The sequence below is a fragment of the Gadus macrocephalus genome, chromosome 1 (assembly GCF_031168955.1).
Source record: "Gadus macrocephalus chromosome 1, ASM3116895v1".
Lineage (NCBI taxonomy): Eukaryota > Metazoa > Chordata > Actinopteri > Gadiformes > Gadidae > Gadus > Gadus macrocephalus.
The window spans coordinates 14,242,540-14,266,996 of record NC_082382.1 but is presented as its reverse complement, the minus strand read 5'-3'; the positions used below and the strand labels follow the sequence as shown (position 1 = coordinate 14,266,996).

At 44.3% G+C, this 24,457-nt stretch overlaps 6 protein-coding genes across 10 annotated transcripts in view; 3 read left to right on the top strand and 3 right to left on the bottom strand.

The window, feature by feature from the left end:
* The window catches only part of ddx19a (DEAD-box helicase 19a), a 5,201-nt gene extending 1,123 nt beyond the window's left edge, over nucleotides 1-4,078 (top strand). The window contains exons 5-12 of the mRNA XM_060047696.1: nucleotides 902-994; nucleotides 1,195-1,297; nucleotides 1,394-1,508; nucleotides 1,770-1,947; nucleotides 2,195-2,432; nucleotides 2,721-2,883; nucleotides 2,974-3,165; nucleotides 3,592-4,078. Coding sequence (XP_059903679.1) covers nucleotides 902-994; nucleotides 1,195-1,297; nucleotides 1,394-1,508; nucleotides 1,770-1,947; nucleotides 2,195-2,432; nucleotides 2,721-2,883; nucleotides 2,974-3,165; nucleotides 3,592-3,653 — 1,144 coding nt within the window. The 3' untranslated portion in view covers nucleotides 3,654-4,078. The remainder of the gene's footprint in view (nucleotides 1-901; nucleotides 995-1,194; nucleotides 1,298-1,393; nucleotides 1,509-1,769; nucleotides 1,948-2,194; nucleotides 2,433-2,720; nucleotides 2,884-2,973; nucleotides 3,166-3,591) is intronic.
* A 40-nt stretch (nucleotides 4,079-4,118) lies between these two features.
* On the bottom strand, nucleotides 4,119-6,375 carry ubxn10 (UBX domain protein 10). Its single transcript, XM_060047737.1, has 2 exons — nucleotides 6,257-6,375; nucleotides 4,119-5,994 (listed from the first exon to the last, which is right to left on the bottom strand). Exon 2 carries the CDS (start codon nucleotides 5,916-5,918, stop codon nucleotides 5,127-5,129), a length of 792 nt encoding a protein of 263 aa, XP_059903720.1. The 5' UTR covers nucleotides 5,919-5,994; nucleotides 6,257-6,375; the 3' UTR covers nucleotides 4,119-5,126.
* A 90-nt stretch (nucleotides 6,376-6,465) lies between these two features.
* Nucleotides 6,466-8,067, bottom strand: cptp (ceramide-1-phosphate transfer protein). 3 transcript variants are annotated; one of them, XM_060047750.1, is made up of 3 exons: nucleotides 7,973-8,067; nucleotides 7,678-7,830; nucleotides 6,466-7,392 (listed from the first exon to the last, which is right to left on the bottom strand). In XM_060047750.1, the coding sequence occupies exons 2-3, from the start codon at nucleotides 7,809-7,811 to the stop codon at nucleotides 6,870-6,872; spliced, it is 657 nt and encodes a 218-aa protein (XP_059903733.1). In that variant the 5' UTR covers nucleotides 7,812-7,830; nucleotides 7,973-8,067; the 3' UTR covers nucleotides 6,466-6,869. The 3 variants fall into 3 exon arrangements, with proteins under 3 accessions (XP_059903733.1, XP_059903743.1, XP_059903751.1); XM_060047760.1 differs by having other exon boundaries at nucleotides 7,957-8,031; XM_060047768.1 differs by having other exon boundaries at nucleotides 7,939-7,995.
* A 21-nt stretch (nucleotides 8,068-8,088) lies between these two features.
* Nucleotides 8,089-14,316, top strand: ints11 (integrator complex subunit 11). Its single transcript, XM_060047682.1, has 17 exons — nucleotides 8,089-8,229; nucleotides 8,397-8,494; nucleotides 8,590-8,663; nucleotides 8,752-8,980; nucleotides 9,093-9,191; nucleotides 9,290-9,324; nucleotides 9,423-9,561; nucleotides 9,787-9,851; nucleotides 10,065-10,254; nucleotides 10,712-10,795; nucleotides 10,895-10,984; nucleotides 11,184-11,346; nucleotides 11,657-11,767; nucleotides 11,921-11,982; nucleotides 12,407-12,549; nucleotides 13,351-13,483; nucleotides 14,105-14,316. The coding sequence occupies exons 1-17, from the start codon at nucleotides 8,202-8,204 to the stop codon at nucleotides 14,168-14,170; spliced, it is 1,809 nt and encodes a 602-aa protein (XP_059903665.1). The 5' UTR covers nucleotides 8,089-8,201; the 3' UTR covers nucleotides 14,171-14,316.
* LOC132454382 (lysophosphatidic acid receptor 6) lies at nucleotides 14,159-15,966 on the bottom strand. Of its 3 annotated transcripts, none has more exons than XM_060047724.1 (2): nucleotides 15,629-15,966; nucleotides 14,159-15,350 (listed from the first exon to the last, which is right to left on the bottom strand). In XM_060047724.1, exon 2 carries the CDS (start codon nucleotides 15,324-15,326, stop codon nucleotides 14,367-14,369), a length of 960 nt encoding a protein of 319 aa, XP_059903707.1. In that variant the 5' UTR covers nucleotides 15,327-15,350; nucleotides 15,629-15,966; the 3' UTR covers nucleotides 14,159-14,366. The 3 variants fall into 3 exon arrangements, with proteins under 3 accessions (XP_059903707.1, XP_059903691.1, XP_059903700.1); XM_060047708.1 differs by having other exon boundaries at nucleotides 14,159-15,439; nucleotides 15,629-15,965; XM_060047717.1 differs by having other exon boundaries at nucleotides 14,159-15,392; nucleotides 15,629-15,965.
* Nucleotides 15,967-19,444: 3,478 nt separating this feature from the next.
* Nucleotides 19,445-24,457, top strand: part of acap3a (ArfGAP with coiled-coil, ankyrin repeat and PH domains 3a) — a 52,262-nt gene continuing 47,249 nt past the window's right edge. The window contains exon 1 of the mRNA XM_060047673.1: nucleotides 19,445-19,963. Coding sequence (XP_059903656.1) covers nucleotides 19,917-19,963 — 47 coding nt within the window. The 5' untranslated portion in view covers nucleotides 19,445-19,916. The remainder of the gene's footprint in view (nucleotides 19,964-24,457) is intronic.

Below are 24,457 nucleotides of genomic sequence, written 5' to 3'. Positions count from 1 at the left end.
TCGCTAACGTTTGGTTGTAACGTATGTCATGCGCCGGGAATCACGCGCAGGTTGTACACAAACCAAACACCTTGCGCGTCTGCACGAAAATGTCCGTCAACGACAGCTGCAGGTTTTGTTCGTCGAATTTAATATATCAGGGAAAAATTGCACATTGTAAATCAATATTTTATAGTAAGGCCAGAGATGATGTATGCAGTCAACTTTCGAAGCTGGGTCTAATCGTTGACAACGTCATTGTTCTCAGACACGCTCTCTGTTCGCTGATTGGGCGCACGCTGTGGTAGCGCAGAAAACCAAATTACATATAGCAGGTCCAGACCTAGTACTGAAGGGAAATTCAAATTGAGCGGAAGTACTTGGGCGGGCGGAGCCAGGCTACCCAATATTGGCACTAAAATGAAATTTAAATGGTGGATACCTCAGCATCTGACTCGGTATTATTGAGATGTACACTGAGCCTGTATCAAAATCCTTATCATTGCACTTGAAGCATTACCGATGAATAGCCCTTGCAAAATATGTACTTATAATAAATAAATAATGGAGAACATATTCTTCCATGAGGGAGAAGCAAATGTGTGAACTTCATAACTTATCTGTCCACCATTGTCACTAGTTCAGAGGGGGACAGTTGCTCGATGGTAGATTGGGTTGTCCGGCCGCTGGCAAGGTTTAATTTTAACACTGAGCAGTATAATAAATATTCACAGTGCAGTATGCACTAGTGGCCTCCAACAAAGTAAACAAACTAATATGTAGGTATAATTAGCCGTCTGTTGGTAAAAGTGCTTCTGCATATCTTGTTGTGCAATTTTTTTCATTTTTGAAGTGATTTGCCTAATGGGGTCTTCTTTTTTTAACGTAATGTTTGTATTATCTCGACATGCATATTAAACAGGAAACCTCAGTTACTTCAGGGAGTCTACACCATGGGCTTCAATAGACCATCGAGGATCCAAGAAAACGCTCTGCCCATGATGCTGGCCGAGCCGTAAGTGCCCTGCACTTGGTAGTACACTGTGCTGATATTAATTACTGTTGAACATCTATCAGGTTGTTTTGCATGGATTAGTATTTGTATTACACATGATGAATTTAAAAGGCTAAGATGACAAAGTTGTATGATTGGTGATTATGATTGAACAATTTATCCCTAAGCTAGAAATGCACACTGGTGACGTTTGTCTTCAGACCTCAGAATCTGATTGCCCAGTCTCAGTCTGGCACAGGGAAAACAGCTGCATTTTCTCTTGCGATGCTCAGCCATGTAAACCCAGCTAACAAATGGACCCAGGTAAGTTTATGTGTTGTTGCAGTCTACAGTAAGGCTCATGGGGTCTCAAGTGAACCATCTATTTATTGGCTCTTTTCCATCTCTTTTGGGTTTCAGTGCCTCTGCATCGCACCCACATACGAGCTTGCTGTGCAGATCGGCCATGTCATTGAGCAGATGGGGAAGTTTTATCCCGAAGTCAAACTGGCCTATGCCGTTCGGGGAAATAGATGTAAGAATGTCTTGGCTCTAATGATGTGTAAAATGTATAACTATATTACACTTCCGTCCACAGATTGTTATACATTTTTTTGGGGATTAAAAAATATTCCAGAATGAACTTTCTGAAGCATCAATCCATTTAAAAATGGCACTAAGAACTTGTAAAGGAGAAAACGGCAGGCTACTTACATTCTCATGAAACTCGAGTCATGCAGACTAGTGCATTGCGAAGTGCCTGTTTGCTACTAGTTGCTATGGTCCTGTTCCCTAGTGTTGCGCGGCACCACCATCCAGGAGCACATCGTGATCGGAACGCCGGGCACCGTCCTCGACTGGGGCCTCAAGCTGAAGTTCTTTGACCCAAAGAAGATCCGCGTGTTTGTTCTGGACGAGGCGGACGTCATGATCGCCACCCAGGGACACCAGGACCAGAGCATCCGGATTCAGAGGCAAGCCCCAATACAGCAGCACAAGCATTTCTTGACATGGAGCGAGAAACCTGTGCATGATGAGTCTTTGACATGGCGGCCAACTCTATTCAGTTGTCTATTCAATTGTAATAGTCTTTTTTTTTTGGAATAGGACTTGTGTTTCATCGTATTTTTCCCACCAATCCAGTGAGAAGGCTTGATTATACGGGTTTAAACTATATGGTTTGTGTTAGATCTGTATGTTTTCTCAAATGCTCTGGTGCAGATTGTTGCCAAAGGACTGTCAGATGCTGCTGCTGTCAGCCACCTTCGAGGACTCTGTGTGGAGTTTTGCGGAGAGGATTATCCCCGACCCCAACATCATTAAGCTGAAGCGCGAGGAGGAGACTCTGGACACCATCAAGCAATTCTATGTGGTCTGCAAGGAGAAGGAGGACAAGTTCTCCGCTCTTTGCAATATTTATGGGAGTCTTACCATCGCACAGGCCATGATCTTCTGCCAAGTGAGTCACTCATGATGCATTATGGCTTAACAATAATCGCTACAAAATCCGGGGTTTGCCTATACCATCATGAAACTACTTGAGCCCATGTTCTGGGACAAGTCTACATTGAGGGAGTGGGGGAAGGGAGCATAGCATAGAGATTGCCTAGCCTTGAATTTAGGATGATCATGAAATTGCCATAACAAGCTCTAACCTCCTAGCATCCCCTTTCCAGGGCCTAACCAGAGTGGATTTACCCATAGCCATTTAATGTGTTTGAGCAAAATGACAACAATGCCTTCTCAGACTCGCAGGATGGCATCCTGGCTTAGCGGACAGCTGTCCAGCGAGGGCCACCAGGTGGCCTTGCTTAGTGGCGAGATGATGGTGGAGCAGAGGGCAGCCGTCATCGAGCGCTTCAGGGAGGGAAAGGAAAAGGTGCTCGTGACCACCAATGTCTGCTCAAGAGGTAGGCTATGTCTAGCCCGGACGGCAGCCCTTTAAGATAAGAACCGGTTCAAATGTCAAAGAAATGCTCTGAAATGTGCTGGCTCCCCAGGTATTGATGTGGAGCAAGTGTCCATCGTGGTCAACTTCGATCTGCCTGTTGGCAGAGATGGAAACTCAGACAATGAGACGTACCTCCACCGGATTGGCCGCACCGGGCGCTTTGGCAAAAAAGGTTTTGCCTTCAATATGGTTGACAGCCAAGAAACCATGGATCTCATCCACCAGATTGAACTCCACTTTGGTATGTTCAGCAAGTTTAAATGAAATCTCAATAGTTTGTTTCGGATTTGTTTAAAGGGGACAAACTATACCACCCGGTGTGAGTTTGATTAGCCATTACAAGCTGTTTTGAGAATGTGCATCTTCTGACATCACAGGTGGGCGTTTCCACCTAGATATGAAGGATAGATGAGCAACGTTTGCTACAGTCTACTGGGTAGGCTGGTAGACCGATCTATCCAGCTTACATCTAGGTTGACATGCCCACCTGTGATGTCAGAAGCTGCACATTTTCAAAACGGCTTGTGATGGCTGTAATGGTTCGTTATGCATCATAAGTCAACTAATGCTCAATGTGTAGCTGCAGTTCAAAGTTCCACAGTGTAGGTTTAATGCACTTAGATGGAACCCATTTAAAAAGGAAATAATATGTAATCACTTCTTCCAGACCGCAAAATAGTGAAATTGGACACTGATGACCTGGATGAGCTTGAAAAGATGATGAACTGAAGTTCAGCGCTACAAGTACCGGTCTTGAAGGGATGGGAGTTGGAAATCCCATTTCTGCGCAATTCCTTTTCATCAGTTAGTTATTGAGAAGGGGGCATTTGTTGATCCAGAATATTTATTAATGGTATTATTCTGATGCCAATGGTTTGCACTTTAGATTTCATTCAGGGTGTTTTATTTTATTTTATTTGACCCACTAAAATGGGGGTTGCTGTGTTTCATTGGTTCATCGATTTGCATGATGCTTGGATTTAAAATGATTTGAATTAATAAGTGTTAGTTTTATATTGTAAATGCATGTCTGAGATTTGAAGTGTTAACTTGACGAGATTATATCCGCTTGTTTTTGGTTTGATATAATATCTTCTTTGCTAAAAAAAACTTGGAATGTGCTAACCCACAAAGTAAATTTATTGTTAAAAATGTGCTTGTTCTTTTTATTTGGATTGACACACTGACACATCAGGCAATGTACATGGTTTATTGAACAAAACACGGCAATATCATTTGTGCTTTTGGGAAAATACAGTTAAAAAAAAATATTTTGAACTTCAAACGTCCATTACAGGTTAATTTTCTGCACCAAGTTGTGTATTATTGATTGGGCTGCTACTAACAAGCCAAATAAAGGGTTTGCTTCCAAGCGAATAATGGAAACCACTTATTGTTAATCAACAATTATGGATTCATTAAGAATATGCAGATAGCAATAAGATTAGATGCGTTTTAAGATTTAGTATTTAATTCAGGTTAGTGCAGATATCTGCTCAATGCCATTCAAAAGTCTTGAAGATGGACTTTTTCTTGTATTCACCAGCGGCAATGGGGAGTATAATAGTTTAAGTCAGTTTGATCAGATACAGTGACATGTCTGGCACATTGCCAGCTCTTTGGACAGTGTACTATGGTATTGCCTTGTGACTAGTGTGTGAGCAAAAATCATTTCTCAATTGCCTTTCAAATTTTGGATCACAGGTAAATTTTTCCATACATGGCTCATTCATTTAGAATGTGACATAGTTTAGTTTATTTTAGTTTTAGTTTATTTATTTAGCACACATTACAATAATGGTGCAAGGAGGGAACGAAGCCCAGTGGGCTTGTACAAGAGTTCCACCCCTGTCAATAATCACAAACAAATAATATTTATAAGGCTAACAAATAAACTTTAGAAAATAAGGAGACAAAGTACATAAATAAATCAAAAATAATCTAAATTCAGTAATAAGTTGATTCATGAAAAGATAAGATGTTTTTTAAGCTGCTTTTTGAAGAGTGAGTAGGATGATAAGGATTTTAATAAGGGAGGTAATACATTCCATAATGCAGGGCCTCTATACGACATACTAAATTGATGATGTGATGTGCGGGAAAAGGGTAAAGATAGGTTGTTATTATTGCTGTGTCTAGTGCGATGTGAATGTACGTTAAATGAGTGAGTAAACAAAGACAAAGCTTTCAGGGAGATCTTAATTACCCATTATCAACTACGCTTGTGGCAATATCCGAGTGTCTCTGAGAGATGCACAGCACTGATCTGTTGAAGATGCAGCACTCTGACAGAGTCATGTCCAATCTCCTGAAGCTCCTTCGAGGCACATCCATAGTTTCAATGAAGGCTTCGGAGTAGCTTGTTTCATTTCTGGCTTCTGCACAAGTGATGAGTGTCTGCAGGGTGTCGGCATAGGAAAAGTGTTGCTGAAATCTCCTGCCACACGGTGCTCTGATAGCTAGAAGCAACTGGTCTGTAGCAACAACGGCAGGAGTCTCGTCTCTGGACTCCATGATGACTGGGTCAGGAGGCTTGTTAGGGGCAGGGGCAACCCGGCCTATTTCAGGGTTACTCCGGGTCGCAGTCTGGGTCTTCGCCGGGGTCTTCTCGGCATAACAACCTGGTTCTCCATGACTATGCCTTCGCTGCTGAGCGATGACATGATCACATAGTTTAATCTTGGATGTCTTCATTTCTGGGACAAGGGCGTGGCTAACATCTGACAGTTTTTTTATGGATGGAAGCACCTTGTATTTGTTCAGGGAGAGCGTTAGCCGAGCAGGGACGGATTGCAGCGGTGTTGCCGTGTAGTCCTGGCCTTGCGGCGTGGTGATCCCGGTCACAGAGTCACACCTGGACCTGATGCAGCCGTCGGACTGGTGCCCCACGGCCAGGTGGTGCTCACTCTGGACGTGCTCTCTGGTATCACGCACAGTATGGTCCGCTGGGGGCCTGCTTCGTCCTTTTGAGGATTTTGGCCGTGTTGAATTCATTTAAGTGCCGATTTGGTTGTTTTAATGTTAAAACAAATAAACAAATGAGTCCCCACAGTTGTTTCTTGGGTTAGGTCTGGGTGAGAAGGATAACAAGTGTTATTCATGCCTGACTATCAGTGTACCATGTGAGCACATATAACTATCAGTCCTACTACCACAATAACCTATGGGTTGAGCTCAAAATAGACCAGATATGAGCCTCCTCGAAGGTTGAACGTGACGTCAGGCCCTCGTATCTTATTGTTTACAATAGACGGAGTTAATTGAATTTCTTTTAGGTTTGCAAGTAAATCGTTTTTTGGTATGACCACATGACTGAACTCGAAATTTAATACCTTGGTTTATGTTTGAAGGTTGTTTTCAGCCCAGTTTTAAGTTATTCGCGGTAAAGTAGCTGAGCTCCTGCCGAGCTAGTTCCTTTCAGCACTAGTTGTTACCAAACGGTCTGGTAACCTTGACGACCACTTGTGAATAGAAGGCTCCCCCTGCTGGTCGGTTTGTGTATCTGCTCACTAATGGAAAGCTTCCTGAACTGATGATACCATTCGGTTCGTAATACTTTTAATAAAAATGTTAACAGCTTTTAAAAAACGATTGTTACAAACACAATTGAGTAAAGATTTAGTGAAACTATAAAACATTACAACTGTCTTCGTTAACACAAATTAAATAAACCTTCACATACATATAAAGACCACAAACAAGTGTGATAATAAATCAAAACAGTCGTTTTGTGTAGTGTAGGTCCCAATCATTGTATCGGCATTGTATAAGAGTAGTATTAGTGTCACCAGAGTATGTTTAATAATACATCAAATGCAATAACATTTGAGTTGTTAAAATTGATCAAGGGCAAGTCTGCAGTACAAACTGTCCCACTAAAGTTGACAAGAACCTTGAAACATGAACCCTGCCTGTCACCTCTCCTTTCACACCCATGTCCCATTATTAAGGTATTTCCAGTAAATTATTCTGCGCGTACAGATCCTCCGTGATCTGGTACACCTTGGAGATCATAGGGACGGCGTCGCCCAGCATGTCCACCACCTTCTCCGCGCCGCCCACGTTCATCACCTCGAAGAAGGTGGGGCGCCCGGGGAGGACGCAGAAGGCCATGCCCGCCGCCTTGCGGATCACCCAGGGGTGGTGCTGGGAAAGGGACTCGTTGTAGGCGTCGGCGCACATGACCGACGTCTTGCTGTCCTCCGTGCTGGTGCGCAGCCGCTCGAGGAAGAGCTCCAGCCACCTCAGCGCTCGGTGGAGACGGAGCAAGGTGCGGCTGCCTGACTCCGGGTGGCTGCCCCTCTTGTACAGGTCCACCAGCTGGTTGTCCACCTCGTACTTCACCATGGACTGGATGGTGACGTAGTGGGAGCCGTTCTCCCCGTTTAGGAAGTTGACGAGGATCTGGATTTTGTTGACGGCGTCCTTGGAGATGAAGGTGAAGACATTTCCTAAGCTGTTCATGAACCTGTTAAGGAAACAAATGGGGAGATGTGTTTAGCTCTTGCGATGGATTCGTAGTAGCCTTTCTAATGGCCCATAAATGGTTCATCTTGACTAGCAATGAAAAGGATGCATATACTGACCTCTGTTCTGAGTATTCTGATCAAGTCATTCAGTTATTGCAGCTATGAGGTACACATAAAAGCGGGTAGTCTATATCACTATAACCATGGTCAAATTACCTTTATCTGATCCATAATTCATAAGGTAGCTCTACGTTTCCTCGGTATTATGCCCCTGAAATACTTACTTGACGAGGCCACGCCAACCAGCAACGTAGTGTTCTACGTAGACGTCTTGGTTTTCCGAGAGACACAATTTGAAAGTGTCCAGAACCTCCTGCAGGGAGAACTTCTGCTCTTCTGTAACAGCAGAACCCGCCATGATCGTCTTTACGGAAGTGCTGCAGATGGAATAATAGTCAACATATTAATGGACCATACGATTTAAACAACGAAAATGATACGTCCCTTACGCTTAATATGTCATAAGGATATTAGACGGTTATAACTCATACAATTTTCAGAACCAGAGGAAAAGCTCACATCTCCGTCAGGTGACAGAACCGTTCCGGTGTTTGATCCCGGTTACTAGTGCGCACACTTCTGACGCAGCGACGCGTTTGTATATTCCACCAATCAGAAGAGAGTTTGATTAGCTACATGGAAGTGACAAAATGTACTCAAGTTAGATGTTATTCTCTGTAAACAAAGATTGGATTATCTAAGAAGGGAAGGTTCTAATCTATTTTATAACTCAGAGTCTTTAGACGAGATGCCTGAAATAAAGGTCACACCACTCGGTAAGTAATGTGAGCTAGCAGCTGCACATATCCTTCAACATCACATCCACATGTTAGTTCGATAGGATCATTGTTTGCAATTGGAACGCTGCTCCCCTTCTTGCGTTATGCAATAGTGATCAATTATGATCGACTAAACATGTCTCTACTCACTTTGATACCATAAGGAGCCGGCCAGGATGTTGGCCGCAGCTGTATCCTTGTCTCTATTGGTGGCAAGAACATCATGCTGGACTGTGGGATGCACATGGGCTTCAATGATGATGTAAGTTGAAGAGGACATCGGTTTGGAAAAGATAAGGAAGACACATTTTAGCAAATATAATTACTAAATAAATCGACTTTGCCTTTTCAATCTAGAGGCGATTCCCGGACTTCTCTTATATCACGCAGAATGGGCGGCTAACAGAATTCTTGGACTGTGTGATTATCAGGTATGTGCTGAGAAGCTTGTGTGCACCTTTACTTTCCAAGTTTTTTCTACAATGGAGTTGCACTGCCTTCACATCCGTTCCTTCCTAGTCATTTCCACCTGGACCACTGCGGCGCTCTCCCCTACATGAGTGAGATGGTGGGCTACGACGGACCCATCTACATGACGCACCCCACCAAAGCTATCTGCCCCATTTTGCTAGAAGACTTCCGTAAAATCACAGTGGACAAAAAGGGAGAGACCAACTTCTTCACTTCCCAGATGATCAAGGACTGCATGAAGAAAGTCGTACCTCTGAATCTCCACCAGACGGTCCAGGTGCGTTGGTGATATGATTTTTGTTTTTTCCCCAAATCCCAGCCACCCGATGGCGTGCTGCACACATTCAAATCTTGGGATGGACAGTGAAGTGCTATCTGTTGAATTGCAGGTGGACGAGGAGCTGGAGATAAAGGCCTACTATGCAGGTCACGTTCTGGGGGCTGCTATGGTGCAGATCAAAGTGGGATCCGAGTCTGTGGTGTACACTGTGCGTAAGAAGAAGAAGAACTCAGGAATATGTTGATTTTCTTACTCTTGTTTTGAATTATAACCATGCAATGTCTTTTTTTTGTGGTGCATCTCTAGGGAGATTACAACATGACGCCAGACAGGCATTTAGGGTAAGTGTTGTTGATGAAGCACCAGTTGAGTCTATTCCTAATGACCCACATGCTGTACACTCTGTCTGAACGTTATGTGCTGTGCAATATCAACCTAGGGCTGCGTGGATTGATAAGTGTCGTCCGGACCTCCTCATCTCAGAGTCCACCTACGCCACAACCATCCGAGACTCCAAGAGGTGCAGGGAGAGGGACTTCCTGAAGAAGGTTCACGAGACGGTGGAACGAGGGGGCAAGGTAGGAAGCCCCCTTAGGTATTTGGTTACAGTGAGCTCATTGTAATGATTTAGTTGATTAGAGGACTGTTATATTTATAATTTTCTTATATTTGACTTTACATTATCAAGTTAGTTGTATTCTGTGGGAAGCATGATTTTATATTATCATGCTCGTCATCACTTTACTTGAATTTCCCATTTTATTTTGCCGTTTTCATAATTATACAATCTCTCATGTTTCTAGGTTCTTATTCCAGTTTTTGCACTTGGGAGAGCACAGGAATTGTGCATCCTATTGGAGACCTTTTGGTAATATCCTTCATTCTACTCAGTTAATCATGTGCAATGCATCATCAAAAATGTGTAATAAGAAGGAACATAGTAATTTTAGAGCTAGTGTCAAAGTGTCAAAGTGTCAAAGCATGGGTTGTATGTATCGTGGTATATATTACGCTGTCATAATGATACATAAGGCTTATGATGATGACAATAATACCACCTCCATTGGCCCTCATACTGCAGGGAGAGAATGAACCTCAAAGCCCCCATCTACTTCTCCACGGGAATGACGGAGAAGGCCAACCATTACTACAAGCTCTTCATCACGTGGACCAACCAGAAGATCCGCAAGACCTTTGTACAGAGGAACATGTTTGAATTCAAGCACATCAAACCTTTTGACCGCTCCTACGCAGATAACCCCGGGCCTATGGTGAGCTACTTGGGATGAATGTTTCATGATAAATACACAAATGGAATAAAACATGTCATTCAAAGATGCTGCAGGTATGGTGTGAGAGATTTATAGACGGAGGGCAGAAGAGAGCAACCTTTTGAATAGATACAAGACAGAAAAAACACCCCCTCCCTCTCTACGTACTTCCACCATTGAGAAGTGTTGCATTCACGCTCCTGTGGGGGAGCGATAAATCACCAATCACGGTGAAGGTCCCTAAATGATCAGACATTGAAAAGCGGTCAAAATCAAACAGAACTGATATCCTCATTAATTCAATAGTAGCAAATTGATGGCTACGGTATTTCTAAGAAATTACCCTGAAATGATAGCTCTTTAATCGTACCTAAAGCACCTTTAACATACTTTTGTTGACCTTGTTCTGAGTTATCTTTGACACTCATAAACATGGTTATTTGAATCTGCTCTCTAGGTGGTGTTTGCCACACCGGGTATGCTGCACGCTGGCCAGTCGTTACAGATCTTCAAGAAGTGGGCTGGCAACGAGAAGAACATGGTGAGTCCTGGTTTTGTTCCCTCTCGCACATACACGGAACAGGAGAGCAGATTACGTCAAAAACTGTATGATCAACTTATAATGCTTGTTTTTCTACAGGTAATCATGCCAGGGTATTGTGTGCAAGGGACGATCGGGCACAAGATCCTGAACGGACAACGCAAACTGGAGCTAGAAGGGAGATCAACGGTAGAGAAAATGTTTTATTTGAAATCCCTCTACAGACTCAATACACATTTATTAAACCCTCAATTCAAAGACATTCTGCTGGATGATGCACACCTGTGGGTAATTCACTATATTCACAGTACCTTCGGGGACTCCTCAGCAATGACTGAGTATGTTATTCACAGTGTTATGACATACTGTGTGTGCGTGTGCGTTGCAGCTGGAGGTGAAGCTGCAGGTAGAGTACATGTCGTTCAGCGCCCACGCGGACGCCAAGGGCATCATGCAGCTGATCCGCATGGCGGAGCCCCGCAACATGCTGCTGGTGCACGGGGAGGCCGTCAAGATGGAGTTCCTCAAAGGCAAGATCGAACAGGAGTTCAGTAAGTGGGAACACCGTCAGCGGCTCTGTCACCCTGGCCTACATTGATTACCAGCAGGAAAACACCTGATTAGAATTCTGTCTCCTGTTCGTATCAGTATTGTATTGACTATTAACCTTAAGCATACCTTTCTGACTTATTACTTAGAAAAAAGGTTAACCCTGACAATTTCTGTTCATGGATTTATACCTAAATATATATGTTTATATCTAGGCTAATATCTATCGTTGTACTGTCCTTTTTTTTTTGTTGATCAAAACTGATCGTTTTCTGCTGCATTTTTTGTGTCTATACCTTCTTTGTTTGACAGGCATAGACTGCTACATGCCAGCTAATGGAGAGACGACAACTGTGACTACAAATCCCAATGTCCCGGTCGATATTTCTCTAAACCTATTAAAAAGAGAAATGTCCCTCGGAGGTAGGTTTGCCTGACATGTATATTCGGAGTTGTTACATTCAAGTTCTGTCAAACTTCTGTGGTACAGTTTTGTTCTTAGCATGCCCATTGCTATGGAGGACTTATGTTATCGTTCAACAAAATCTCTGTGTATGTATTCTCCATATCCCCCAGGTACCTTACCTGATCCAAAGAAACCTCGCACCATGCATGGAACCCTGATCATGAAGGAGAATGTAGGTGTTCCATCTCAATACTGAGAGAACCATTCATTGTCGTTAGACTCGTTACCATTCCGTTTTTATCCACCAATATGCTTTATTGCTTCTTTTAACGATGGCCAATGTATCAATCACTGTAAAGATTGTGTCGCATTAAAGGTGCTGTCGGTAAGATTATCTGAGGATCTCAGTTTTAACATCTACTCCTGGCCCATTTCGGACCCAGCAAGACTTCTCTTCCCTGATTAAATCCATCTTGCCTTTCATCAGTTTCACATATTTTTAAATGGCAAATAGACTCGGAGGGAGGGAGCAGAGAGGGATGGGATCTCGCGCGCACTCTCTCTCCTTAAGCAGCTTTCATCCTTATTATATTAACGATGTGAACAAGGTGCTGATCGACAACCCATAGCCAGCCTTTCCTCCCCTCTCCCTGCAGAGCCTGAGGCTGGTGTCCCCGGAGCAGGCCATGAAGGAGCTGGGCCTCAGCGAACACCACCTGCGCTTCACGTGCCGGGTGCAGCTCCAGGACCCGCACAGCGACGCAGACACCCTGCATCGCATCTACATGCACCTGAAGAGGTACGAGGGCCAGAGCCGCAGGCTGAACAACGGGCCAGGCTACAGCGTTTAGTTCTGCAGGGAATCACGCCTCTGTTTAGAACAAGCATGCTCCTCACTGTTCCTTCTTCCCACCTCTTATATTCTACTTTGTATCTTCTTCATTGTATTCTTCATTTCTTCATCTTCTTCATTGTTGGCTGGCACAGCCGACGTTACAGAAATGGTGTGGGTCTATCAGAACTTTGTTTCAGAGCTAGTGTGGGTGTCTCAGATCTAGTATGGGTCTTCAGAACTTGACTTCAGAACTAGTGTGGGTGTCTCAGATCTAGTGTGGGTCTTCAGAACTTGACTTCAGAACTAGTGTGGGTGTCTCAGATCTAGTATGGGTCTTCAGAACTTGACTTCAGAACTAGTGTGGGTGTCTCAGATCTAGTATGGGTCTTCAGAACTTGACTTCAGAACTAGTGTGGGTGTCTCAGATCTAGTGTGGGTCTTCAGAACTTGGTTTCAGAAGTAGTGTGGGTGTCTCACATCTAGTGTGCGTCTATCAGAATTTTGTTTCAGAACTAGTTTGGCTGTCTCGTTCTAGGGTGGGTATTTCAGAACCACGGTATTTCAGAGCTTTGTTTCAGAACTAGTGTTGGTGTAATCAAATGACATGTGTATTGATTAAACCCACCCCCAGTAGGGGGGAGGGTTTAAGCAACATCAATACACTTGTTGTTTGGTTCCATGTCGTTTCCTGTGGTAAACGTGCCACATTGTGGTTATGTACCCATCTACTGTACACCCACATGTCTTTTTTTCTCTTGCCTCCAGTGTACTTAAAGGTTACACGACCCAACACCTCCCCGACAGCATGTCTGTCATGGTGGAGTCCATCGTGGTGAAAGTGTCTTCCTCCACCGAAGACCCAAACACCAAGGTTCTGCTTCTGTCCTGGAGCTACCAGGTGAGCAGAGAGCTGAGTGGCTAGTAATGTGACAGCAGTAACTAATGTAAACAGGCGATCGTGTTCTGTTGTAGTCACCTTCGGAGGCGTGCGAGGTAGAGGAAGTTGTGGTTCAAAGGAAAGTTCCACTCTCAGTGTCTGTTTTAGTAGACGCTGTCTGCATGCAGGGAGTCATTATGATATTTCCAAATTACAGATTTTAGCACTCAAACATTTTTAGATTTGCATAAAGTTTCAGGGTTGTTTATGTATATCGCGTCATTGGGACTTGGAACCTTATTTTCTAACATGGGCGACTGTCACGAAAGATGAAGTAAATCGGGTGAACAGCAACTGCAGTCTATTGTGTGAGGCGGTGTATTTTTTAAAGCGTAGCACTGATGCTCTTTACATAGCAACCAATTTATGACTGAGAATAAAACGATACAAGTGCTTCTTCTTTATTACGTTCCATAGCAACACAATGTATTAACGACACCATCCATTAAAAGCTGTCATTTACCTGAAAATTTCCTTCACTGCGACACAATTGAGATTTTTTTTTTTTTTTTAAAGTACACTCTACTTGAACTAAACATTCTCACTGAACTAATTTCAGACAATTCTGTGACTTCTTAACAGGATGAAGACCTTGGAAGCTTCCTTTCCACCCTGCTTAAGAAGGGTCTTCCTTCGGTACTGTGCTAAGACTGCAAACTAACCATCTTTTTATATTACATTTCATGTATTAACATCAGATACACACATTTTCTGTCCAACTGTATTGATCAATTTTTTTTTTCTATTGTACAGACCACCGTTTGAATAAAAAAAATTTGGGGGGAAAAACTGCACTATTTTGTGGCTTTTTTGGCTTGTTTTACACACGCTACTGTCACCCGCCTCAACTCACCGGAGGGCTGATGCATGGGAGAGTGTAGACGCCAATGTACCTGCGTGCCCTATACCACTTCCACAGGCCCCTGAGGGGGCTCCAGCTGCAGTGTGTGCTGGTGACGTGGTAGAGCAAGGGGTCCAGGCACGTGTTGAGGCTGACCAGGGCCAGGGTCACGCGCCGGGCGTAGTGTATGGTGGTGCTGGTGGCGCAGCCGCGGATCACCCCCATCCTGCGCAGCAGGTGCAGCAGGTGCACCACGTGGTAGGGCAGGAAGCAGAGCAGCGTGATGGCCAGCACCGTGAGGATGATCCTGCGGGCCTTGTGGGACGTCCTGCCCGGGATGAGGGAGATGCGCCGCATGGCCAGCGGGTAGCACACCAGGATGATGACGGAGGGCAGCAGGGAGCAGAACACCAGGCTGAGCGCGCTGTAGTGCATCAGGCGGCCGCTCCACTCCTCCTTGGCAAAGTTCTCGAAGCAGCTGACCAGGTCGCTCTCCAGCGGCCCCAGGAGGATGAAGCTGAGCATGGCCACGCCGATGACCGCCCAGAGGAGCACGCTGACCGCCACGGCGTAGCGGGGGTTCTTGAACCTCAGGTAGCGGTGGGGGTGCACCACGGCCACGTAGCGGTCCACGCAGATGCAGGTCATGAAGCAGATGCTGACGTAGACGTTGGCGTACCACAGGGTGCCGGTCACCCGGCACGCCATGTCCCCGAAGACCCAGCGGTTGCGGTTCAGGTGGTAGTGGATGCGGAAGGGCAGCGTGAGGAGGATGGCGGTGTCGGCCAGGGCCAGGTTGATGATGTACACGCTGGAGGAGGTGCGCGGGATGACCTTGAAGATGTAGACGAAGAGGGCCACCAGGTTGCCGGGCAGCCCTAGAACCAAGGCCACGCTGTAGACCGCGGGGAAGAGGTGGTACTGGTAACCAGACGACGGCTCGGTGCAGTTGGAGGAGGTCATGTTGTCGCTCGGCCGGTTGGTTGCCTGTTTGTTTTGTTGTGGTTGGGTTTTAGATGGTGTTCTTCGCTGTTGGATATTTTGGTTGGAAATTGGAATTCATGCCAGCAGTAGGCCTATATCACCGAATGATACGATAAGGGAAATTATGATTTCAACATATGTGGCTGGTATTTTATATGCAATACGACACTGTTGAACAACCGTAAACATAGTTTTTAGATTAAATAAAAAAATGTATATACATTTGGATTAAAGTCAAATAGAAGCTTGTTATCATCAATCCACCAGTATGGTGTACCTACCCAATCTCTGAGGAACTCTGACTCCCAGTCCAGTTCAGTATCGTAATGATCCCTTGGTCTCTATGTATGTAAACTAGTGTTGAAGTCCGGATTGCAATGTTCAGCAATGTTCAGCGGGTGACTGCATATAGGGGTGTAGTGTAGAGGAACATTTTGAGGCAGGAAATAGAGGTGAAGAACTGAAAGTGACACACACCAAGTAATATCAGAGCGTTTACATTTGTTGTAACTTAATCCCAGTATATAACACTAGTTAAGAAATATTTTGAATCTTAATTGCCTCTTCATCCATATGCAATAGTTAGTTATTGAACCATCGGATTATTGTTTTCCATAAAAACCTATTTTGGTAAAAATGTGAACAATGCCTGTTTCCTCACTAGATGGCGCCATAAACTAATATAGCCAAGTATAAAGTATGATTGAGTCGTGAGCATAATTGGTATTTCATTGGTAGGCCACTGTGCATCTTATGTATCGATTTTTTTCTGCTATTATTCAAGGTACGGAGCTTTCCATTGCATTAACAAATCCAGTATACAATTTTTGACCTGTTCTCAAATAAATGTTTGTAGAACTTTGAACTGAATGTGTTGGTTTGCGTGTGGGCCCTTAATAAGAAATATTTTATAGAAAGAGAAGGTTGCCATGAAGCCACATCCATCCATTTAAAAACGCAAACTCTATTAATGACCAAAACAACCTGAAAGTGTTAGAAGATTATAGCCAATTTAAACAGTGTCCAGATTAAGTGGGTTCCTTCATTTGTTGATCATGCCTGCAATTTGGACAATAAGCCTATGATTGCCTTAATTTGTGTAGTAATAAATTGTTATTATATGATATTACATTTATATATTATATTATATCATAGTTATTCGAAATCCAAACTACTTTTCAATCTATTTTCTGAGCAGATAACAAAAGGCTACAGAACATTGATTCATCGAGGGAATACAATTATCTGTATAAGCTCTGGAGAGAGAATTTAGAATCTGTTATATATGTTTAAATAAGCACTAAACAAGCATGTCAAATGGGACTTTAAATGTCTAGCCTGGTTCTGATTCTTTTGTTTACTGTCACGGAAGTAAATTCCAAAATGCGTTCCATTGTTTTGCTTTGGTCCAGTTCTTTGATCCTTTACTTTCCCCTGTTAGCTTTTATGAAAGGCGGGTGTTGTTGCCAAACATGGACAGCATTCAATGCAGTAGTAGCCTTTTAATGAGTTACTCCCCTCTGAGCATGTTGCTCTTCAAGTGATTAGGGCGAAGCACAACCCTGTTCACACACAGCAGACTCTAGGCCAAAAAAAACAATGGCCAACATTTTCAAATGACTGTTAGCTTCACCATCTCCAAGAAGACTTTTGCTGTGTTACCATACTAGCACATTTCGAATAGTGTGGTGCATATATATATATATGTCTATATTTATATATATATATATGCAATCATTTAAAAATTACAATTCAATCAATGAGGGCAGTGGCCAGTCTTTCAGATGGCGACCGTAGATTTACAAAGAAAACCATGTTACTTTGAATGGGATTCATAACTCAGGGGACAACCGAACTTTACACGAATATGGGCCATGTGATGCTATAAGTTGGTCAACTGTGACCACTGTGCTACGGTTATGATATAATGGGAGTGCTGCTGGCGGCCCCAGGGGTCAGTAGTCATCATAAGAGCTGGAGAAGCACCAAGAGCTGAATAAGTCATCACTTGATGTTAGCATGACTGCATGGTGCTTCTGGGTCCAATGTGCTTTCAAATGCTGAGGAGGCAAAGGCCAAGTGGGATGGAGCACGGTTCAGCAGGTTCATTGGTGGTAAATCATGGTAATCCTTATTTACATGTTGATTATTAATGAAACAATTGAAGCTCAAAGATCCCATTGGGATTTTCTATTGTATTTCAATTTACATTGAATGAGTTTAATGCACTAACCCAGTTTATTAAGTTAAACTAGAGCCTACACATACTGCATCCATTCTTATGATTGCGTTAATGCAAGATCATGTTCTGGGATCTTTCTCACTCTATCCTCTGTCTCTCACACTCTCTTTTGTTCTGACTTCTTCTCAATAAGCAATATGATCACCCCCATGTTCTAAATGCAAGATTACAAAGAAACAATAAAATGCATGGAGATACAAGCCCATTGATGCATGCATATGCATCATGCAGAATACAGAGTGAAGCCTTGCTTCCACGGTAACCACTGCTCAACAAGGCGCTGCACCTGCCGCAGTCGACGGAGACCGGTGCAGCAGCTACTCCTCGCTCTCAGAGTGTGGTTGCCTGCAGCACTCTCAAGCAGACTCAAACAGGCGGGGGGGGGGGGAGTAGAGAGCGCTGAAGAGAGGGTGAGCTAAAGTAGGTCACCCTCCTAGAAACCCACACTTCTCCCTCTCTCTCCCCCCCCCGCCCCCCATGTGTTTCCAGCTGCATTCACTGCTCATGGCTGCCAGGGGGAGGCCTTTTCACCAAAGTCCAAATTCGAGTGGACAGCCATTCAGGCAACCATCCTCCTCACAGGCCCCTCGATGGAGCCGCCTGCTTGTCTGCTCCCGCAAGACCCCACTCGGTTACTGTACTGGAAACAACAGCAGCAGGGGGGTTAGGACATCAACGATCAATGACTGGTGTGGCACCTCACACCTACCCAGTCCCCCAACCTCTCCTCCCTTGGTGTGGGCTCAGATGTGTGCTGCTGTCATGAGATCCTTGCCACCCGCACAGTAGTTCATGTCAGCAGCGAGGTTATGTGGAAACGAAAACACGATATGAACACATGAATGTGTCAAGGTATGTTTGCAGATATCGAAGATTTATTAGGATCTATTATACTATAGATCCAACCATTCCAATCAAGCCATCATCCATAAGGATTGAAATAGGGCTGGATCTTCAAAGTCCTAGACGACAGCAGTCAAGGCAGAGGAGATAACCCTTCAAACCTGAGAGAGAATTTCTCCATCTTGCATGAATGGATCACATACAACCTCTGACTGAATTGAACCAGGGGGTAGATTCCATATCCTGGTCTCCTCCCAAGTCTTTCCTTCCCCAGATTTTTTTGGATCAGCAGACTGCTGACTACATGTTCTTATAGAAGCAATAGGCTTTGATCTGAGAGGATGAAAATCAAAAGAGTGAATGAGAGAGAGAGAGAGAGAGAGAGAGAGAGAGAGAGAGAGAGAGAGAGAGAGAGAGAGAGAGAGAGAGAGAGAGAGAGAGAGAGAGAGAGAGAGAGAGAGAGAGAGAGAGAGAGAGAGAGAGAGAGAGAAATGTTGAGAGAGAGCGAGATAGAGAGAGTGAGAGAGAGAGAGAGAGAGAAAGAAATTGTGAGAGGAAATATATATATATATATATATATATATAGAGAGAGAGACGGAGAGGGGGAGAGAGAGCGAGAGCGGACAGAGAGAACCTGTTTGTGACTTATGTCTCTGTGGCTAGACCTAACCACACCTGTTTTCCCTGGCAGGAAGGAGATTATCGTCCGGTAATATTCATACTGTATAAATCCTGCATATCAGTGGATGAAGTTATCAAGGGGTTAGTGAAGGAGGGGCCACGCCCTGTCAAAGCGAGCGAGAGGACAGAACAAAGGTGCTCTATAAAGCTGGGAGAGAAATCCTGAGCATCCCTTCTAATCCTGCTTTCCCGCTTCCACTGAATTAATCATGTCCTCTATTTTAGGGCAATAGAGCGGAAATGAACAGCCTCTAGTTGAAACATACGCAATGACTAATACAGTGCCATGAAATCATTCAAATGGATGGGTCTGGCAGCTCTGGCTCGTCTCATGTGTGTTTGTGCAAAATATTTTTTATTTTAAGTTTGCCCTGCAAGTTTACATTTGCAAGAAAATAAATTACTCAGAGATGGGTTCATTGAGCTGTTTTCTAAACATGTCATCATCCTAGCATCGTTGAGATATAATGAGTGAATCAGATCAGCATAGACCAGAACCTTTCCATCAGATGGGATTCGTTGACTGGCATCACACCGATTGCTCTCAGATGTATCGGTTTTTTTTCTCATTGATTTCATTCAAGTGAGCCAGCGTGTGACGTCACCGCCTTGCTCATTTCCATGCAGCGGTCCAGCGCTCCCGTCCGGCGCTCTCGAGCTGTAGACGGAGTTCAGCGGAACGGGTGAACGTTTCGGGAGAGCATCGAGGATCGTCCATTCGGATACTTAAATACGGACATTTTTCATTCTGCGAAGGAAATGAAATTCTTCTTTTAAAGGTGCCCTTTATCATATCACCGAAGATGACGGTGGATTTTGAAGACTGCATTAAGGACTCACCCCGCTTTAGGTAAGAAAAATGTCGAGTTGAACAATTATAACGTTAACTTTGAATACATCTGCTTTTTAACATTAATACCATTATCCATGACGATAATAAAAGCAACACATTGGAGAAATGTTACGACAGAGCAATGTCCACACTGATTTAGTAGCCTGTTCAAGTTCCAACTACCACGAGCGAGCCATCATGTCCTGTTTATCTTTGAAAATGTGACTCTACTAGATGTAATAACACACATGCCTACTAGTACCGTTGTTGATTATAATGGTACACCAGACCTGAAAACCTATTTAAAAACGCTTTTTTCCCCTCCACAATCTGTCCACACGTAACGCCCAGCGTCCAGGGATGTGTGCGGGATGAGCTCCATTCGCCGTCATGTGCGCTCAGACCGGGATTTGCCCCAGAATGGGCACACAGCACACACGCATGGAGCAGGGATGACTATTTTCCTAATATTAGAACAATTGTTTGGTTATAGAGCCTAACAAATGTGTTATAGTGGTGTCAGTGTGGTCAACGACAAAGCCAACTCTCTCTGACATACATTTCCATAACGGGAAAATACGTCATTAATGACTCGTGACAGGACGTCCAAAGCATGAAAGGATATCCTTTTGTTTATGAACTGCTTTAGGAACTGATGAAAGTGAAACCCTAAGAGGTATGTTCAAACAAAGTCACTTACTATTGGGATTAAGGGGTTCCACTACGACCAAACGCGCTGACTGCAGACCACCAAAGGTTAGATAAATAAGGCAGGAATTCCTCGACACCCAAAACACCACGCCTGCTGCCCACATAGACTGTAGACCCCGAGACGTTCAGGCTCTGTAGGGACTAGGGAGTCTCAGCGCTTGCCTGCCTATCTGTTGAGCCTGCCTAGTTTATATTCCTTTACACATGTTATATATATGTGTGTGTGTGTGTGTGAGAGAGAGAGAGAGAGAGAGAGAGAGAGAGAGAGAGAGAGAGAGAGAGAGAGAGAGAGAGAGAGAGAGAGAGAGAGAGAGAGAGAGAGAGAGAGAGAGAGAGAGAGAGAGAGAGAGCGCAATCTATCATTGTTGATATGCCACAGATATTCATCGCTCTCTCAGTGTTTGAATGAGAGAGAGATGGTGGGAAAGAGGGTCGGACAGTGTGTGAGAGAGAGGGTGAGAAAGAGGGTGAGACAGTGTGTTAGTGAGAGAGAGGGTGGGAAATGTGTGTGTGTGTGTGTGTGTGTGTGTGTGTGTGTGTGTGTGTGTGTGTGTGTGTGTGTGTGTGTGTGTGTGTGTGTGTGTGTGTGTGTGTGTGTGTGTGTGTGTGTGTGTGTGTGTGTGTGTTTTACTTAGTGAGCGTGTATGTGCGTCTCTCAGAGATAGAATCTGAGCTCCAAATTTAAGACTTCCAGACTTGGCAGCAGCACCTTAATGACGGCCATCTGGGTTGGAGAAAGGCAGCTCCCAGGATGCGGAGAGAGGGGTATTAACGACAAACCTTCTCTCTAGACAGATGCAGCATGCTAGACAGACATATTGGCCCCCTCACCACCATCACCACCAAAGTCATTTCTGAAAGCTTACGGAGGTCTTACGGAAAGATCTCTTTCGGGACTTTCTCCACTCCCACGTCTAACAGGCAGGCAAAATATTTCCCCGGCTAGGGGATTTGAATGTGGAATGAATGTATGGCTCTTAAAAGGGAGTGCTCTGCCCGACTTATCTGTCTCTGGCTTCAGAGGTGTCCCACAGAAACACCCGCTGTGTGTGGACATGTTTCATACCATGCTCTACTCTGGTGTTCCTTTTGTTTCATGTCCGCAGTGAGGCAGTGAATGAAGCAGTGAGGCAGTGAAGCACCTGGTCTTATGGTGTGGCTGGTGAAACAACTGGACCAGACCCTCAATGAGACGCACCACACAACTGATTATTTTAGTCAGTTGAGACGGCCACAAGGTTTTGAGAGGACATTCAAACAGTTCTTTGAATGGCTGTTAAAGTAGTATGACTGTTCTGTGAAAAACCCCGGAGGGCAGATGACTAGTAAGAGAGTCGTCTCGGAATAACAGGAAAATCAAGCAAGTTGTTTTCTCTCCATATTCTGATGTTCAAATGACACTTCACTGGTTAATCATGTAGAATCATGCCAGAAACATGACTCCTGTATGTACTAGTTGTTCAGAAGAGTAGTTCTTCAGTCCAGGAAATGTAAAATAACCTAAAAGAATGTTACGATTTGCAAGATAATGCACGGTTAACACTTTTCATTGGTCAGCTGATACAAATGAGAACTTATATGGCACATGACATGGCAAACACATTAATCTCCTTCCAGTTATGCCTCCCTAATGTGTATTTTCCATCCAGTCTCTATGGTTATACCCGGTCCCGGACACCAGCAGACAGATGTTAGGCTGCAACCACGGCGACGGCTCCACATCTGCTTTTCAGAAACCACAGTGGGCCACAGTGACAAATGTATGTTTGCTGAACTACAACATTGGCTGTGTGCAACGTTTGAGCTGTTCTATCCTCAGTGACACGCTAACTTGAGGTCCCTCACGTGCACTGTTAGAACATGAGTCAACAAGAGGCTGATCTCGCCTATCAAACATCCCACACAATATGTTTTTTCTGAGAGCCACACTCTACAATACGGTGATTCTAATGAGTGCTTGTTGGTGAGCCAATGATCTAGGGCTCCATCCTACATTACCATGACCTAGTGTTTAATGGTGCCCAAAAGGACACTTTGAGAAGAACAAACAACTAGTGTATGAAAGTCTCTTCAATCACACTCTGTCAGAGAACCAAGTGGGTTCATCTCCTTCCCCCTCCCACGTGTTTGCAGGACTTGTTAGTGTCCACACGGATCCAGCCTGGTGTCCTTCCAGTCTAGCAGCAGAATATGTCCATTGTCCAGGCAGCGCCTTGCCTTCCGCCCCAGTGACCGACCCTTTTCACACACAATATGAAGAAGCCCCCGAGATTCCTCGCTTCCGCTCCCACCACCATGTGAAGAGCTGGAGGGGGTGGTGACGTCAGGGCTGTCTCTGAGCCGATGGGGGTTGTTAGTAACTCATGGTCAGTGGTGCAATGCACTGATAGATGGAGGACGTCCTAACCTACACTCAAGGGCCAAAGACCAGGGGCCTGTAGCACTAACTGCTTCTGCATCTCCAGTGTGAGAGAAGTTGAAGAGGGATGGATGGATTGGGTGGATGTCTTTATAGATGGTTGAATCAGATACAGGGATGGATGGTTTCGGTGGAGGTGTGACCCAATGTCAGATGAAAGAGGTGCCTGTCCAGTGACATGGCTGCTGCTTTGGAATGCAAGACATGTGATCATGTGATCTTCCGGGCAGCTCATGTCAAGCTGCCCGGAAGAGAGCTTGACATTAATAAACCTAATCAGGGTCTTTCAAGCTCAAACTGAACTTCGACAGCATCGTGGCAAAACACAGACTATAAATGGCATGGCAATGTGTTGAGTGCCCACGAACGGCGCATCACAGCGACTATGAATTAATCTTGAAACAGCTGTGTAATTCCAAATCCACCAAGCTAGCATAATCATGCTAACCAGGCCCTTCTGCCGCCTCTCCCTGTTGAAGTATGAACACCAGAGATATTCCTGCAGAGCCTCGATTGAATGACCTTGAGTTCACACAGCAAGGTTTTTTGCCATGATGTTATGAAGGGTGAGGCATCCGGGGAGTTCAGAGCTCCAGGTAATGAAAGTTACAGGGGTTAATTCAACTGTTTGAAGATGGTGTTTCTTAATCGGAGATCGGCCCATATATTCATCTGCTCAATCCCTCCACTGCCAGGGATCACACCTGGAAGGGAAACGCTGGCGTGCTTGGTGGCATCTTTGATGCAGGGAACTTAACACCTATCTACAGATAACAAAGGAATGAGTATGAAGGGTATTTGCAGGCGAGTTGGCCACTCAGAAGGATTCTCACTCAGCACCTTTTTACCTTTACATTAAGGGAAAATACGTCCTGAAATGGCAGTGACTCTTCAGATTATCTTACTTTTGGGATGAAAATGTCCAAGTTCAACATGATAATAGCGGGGGGGAAAAGGTAGATAATGTGCTTTGATCCTTTGGGCCTTGATTGATTTGAGGGTGCAAAAGAGATAAGGCATGCTATCCAGCTTTGCTTTCTATACATGAAGGGGTGTGGAAACCTGTTAAAATGTTATTGGTTAAAATTGTGAGCCTATTAGTGAAGACATGACCTACCAGCAGATGGTAGGTCACCCTATATCATTTATCAAAGTACCTCAAAGTTGTCCTCTGGCTCTTTATGGGAAAAAGCTGAAACACTGCAACAAAATAGACTGGAATATGAACCTGACCCCCAGAAGGCAGGCCCTATATATGTAGTACCTGAAGTTCAAATCAGGTTTTGAAAATAGTAATAATAACCTAGTCCCTACATGTTATTCAACAGTGATAAAGTGATGCACGAGAGGCCTAAATTCATGTGAATGTAATGAGGGCATTA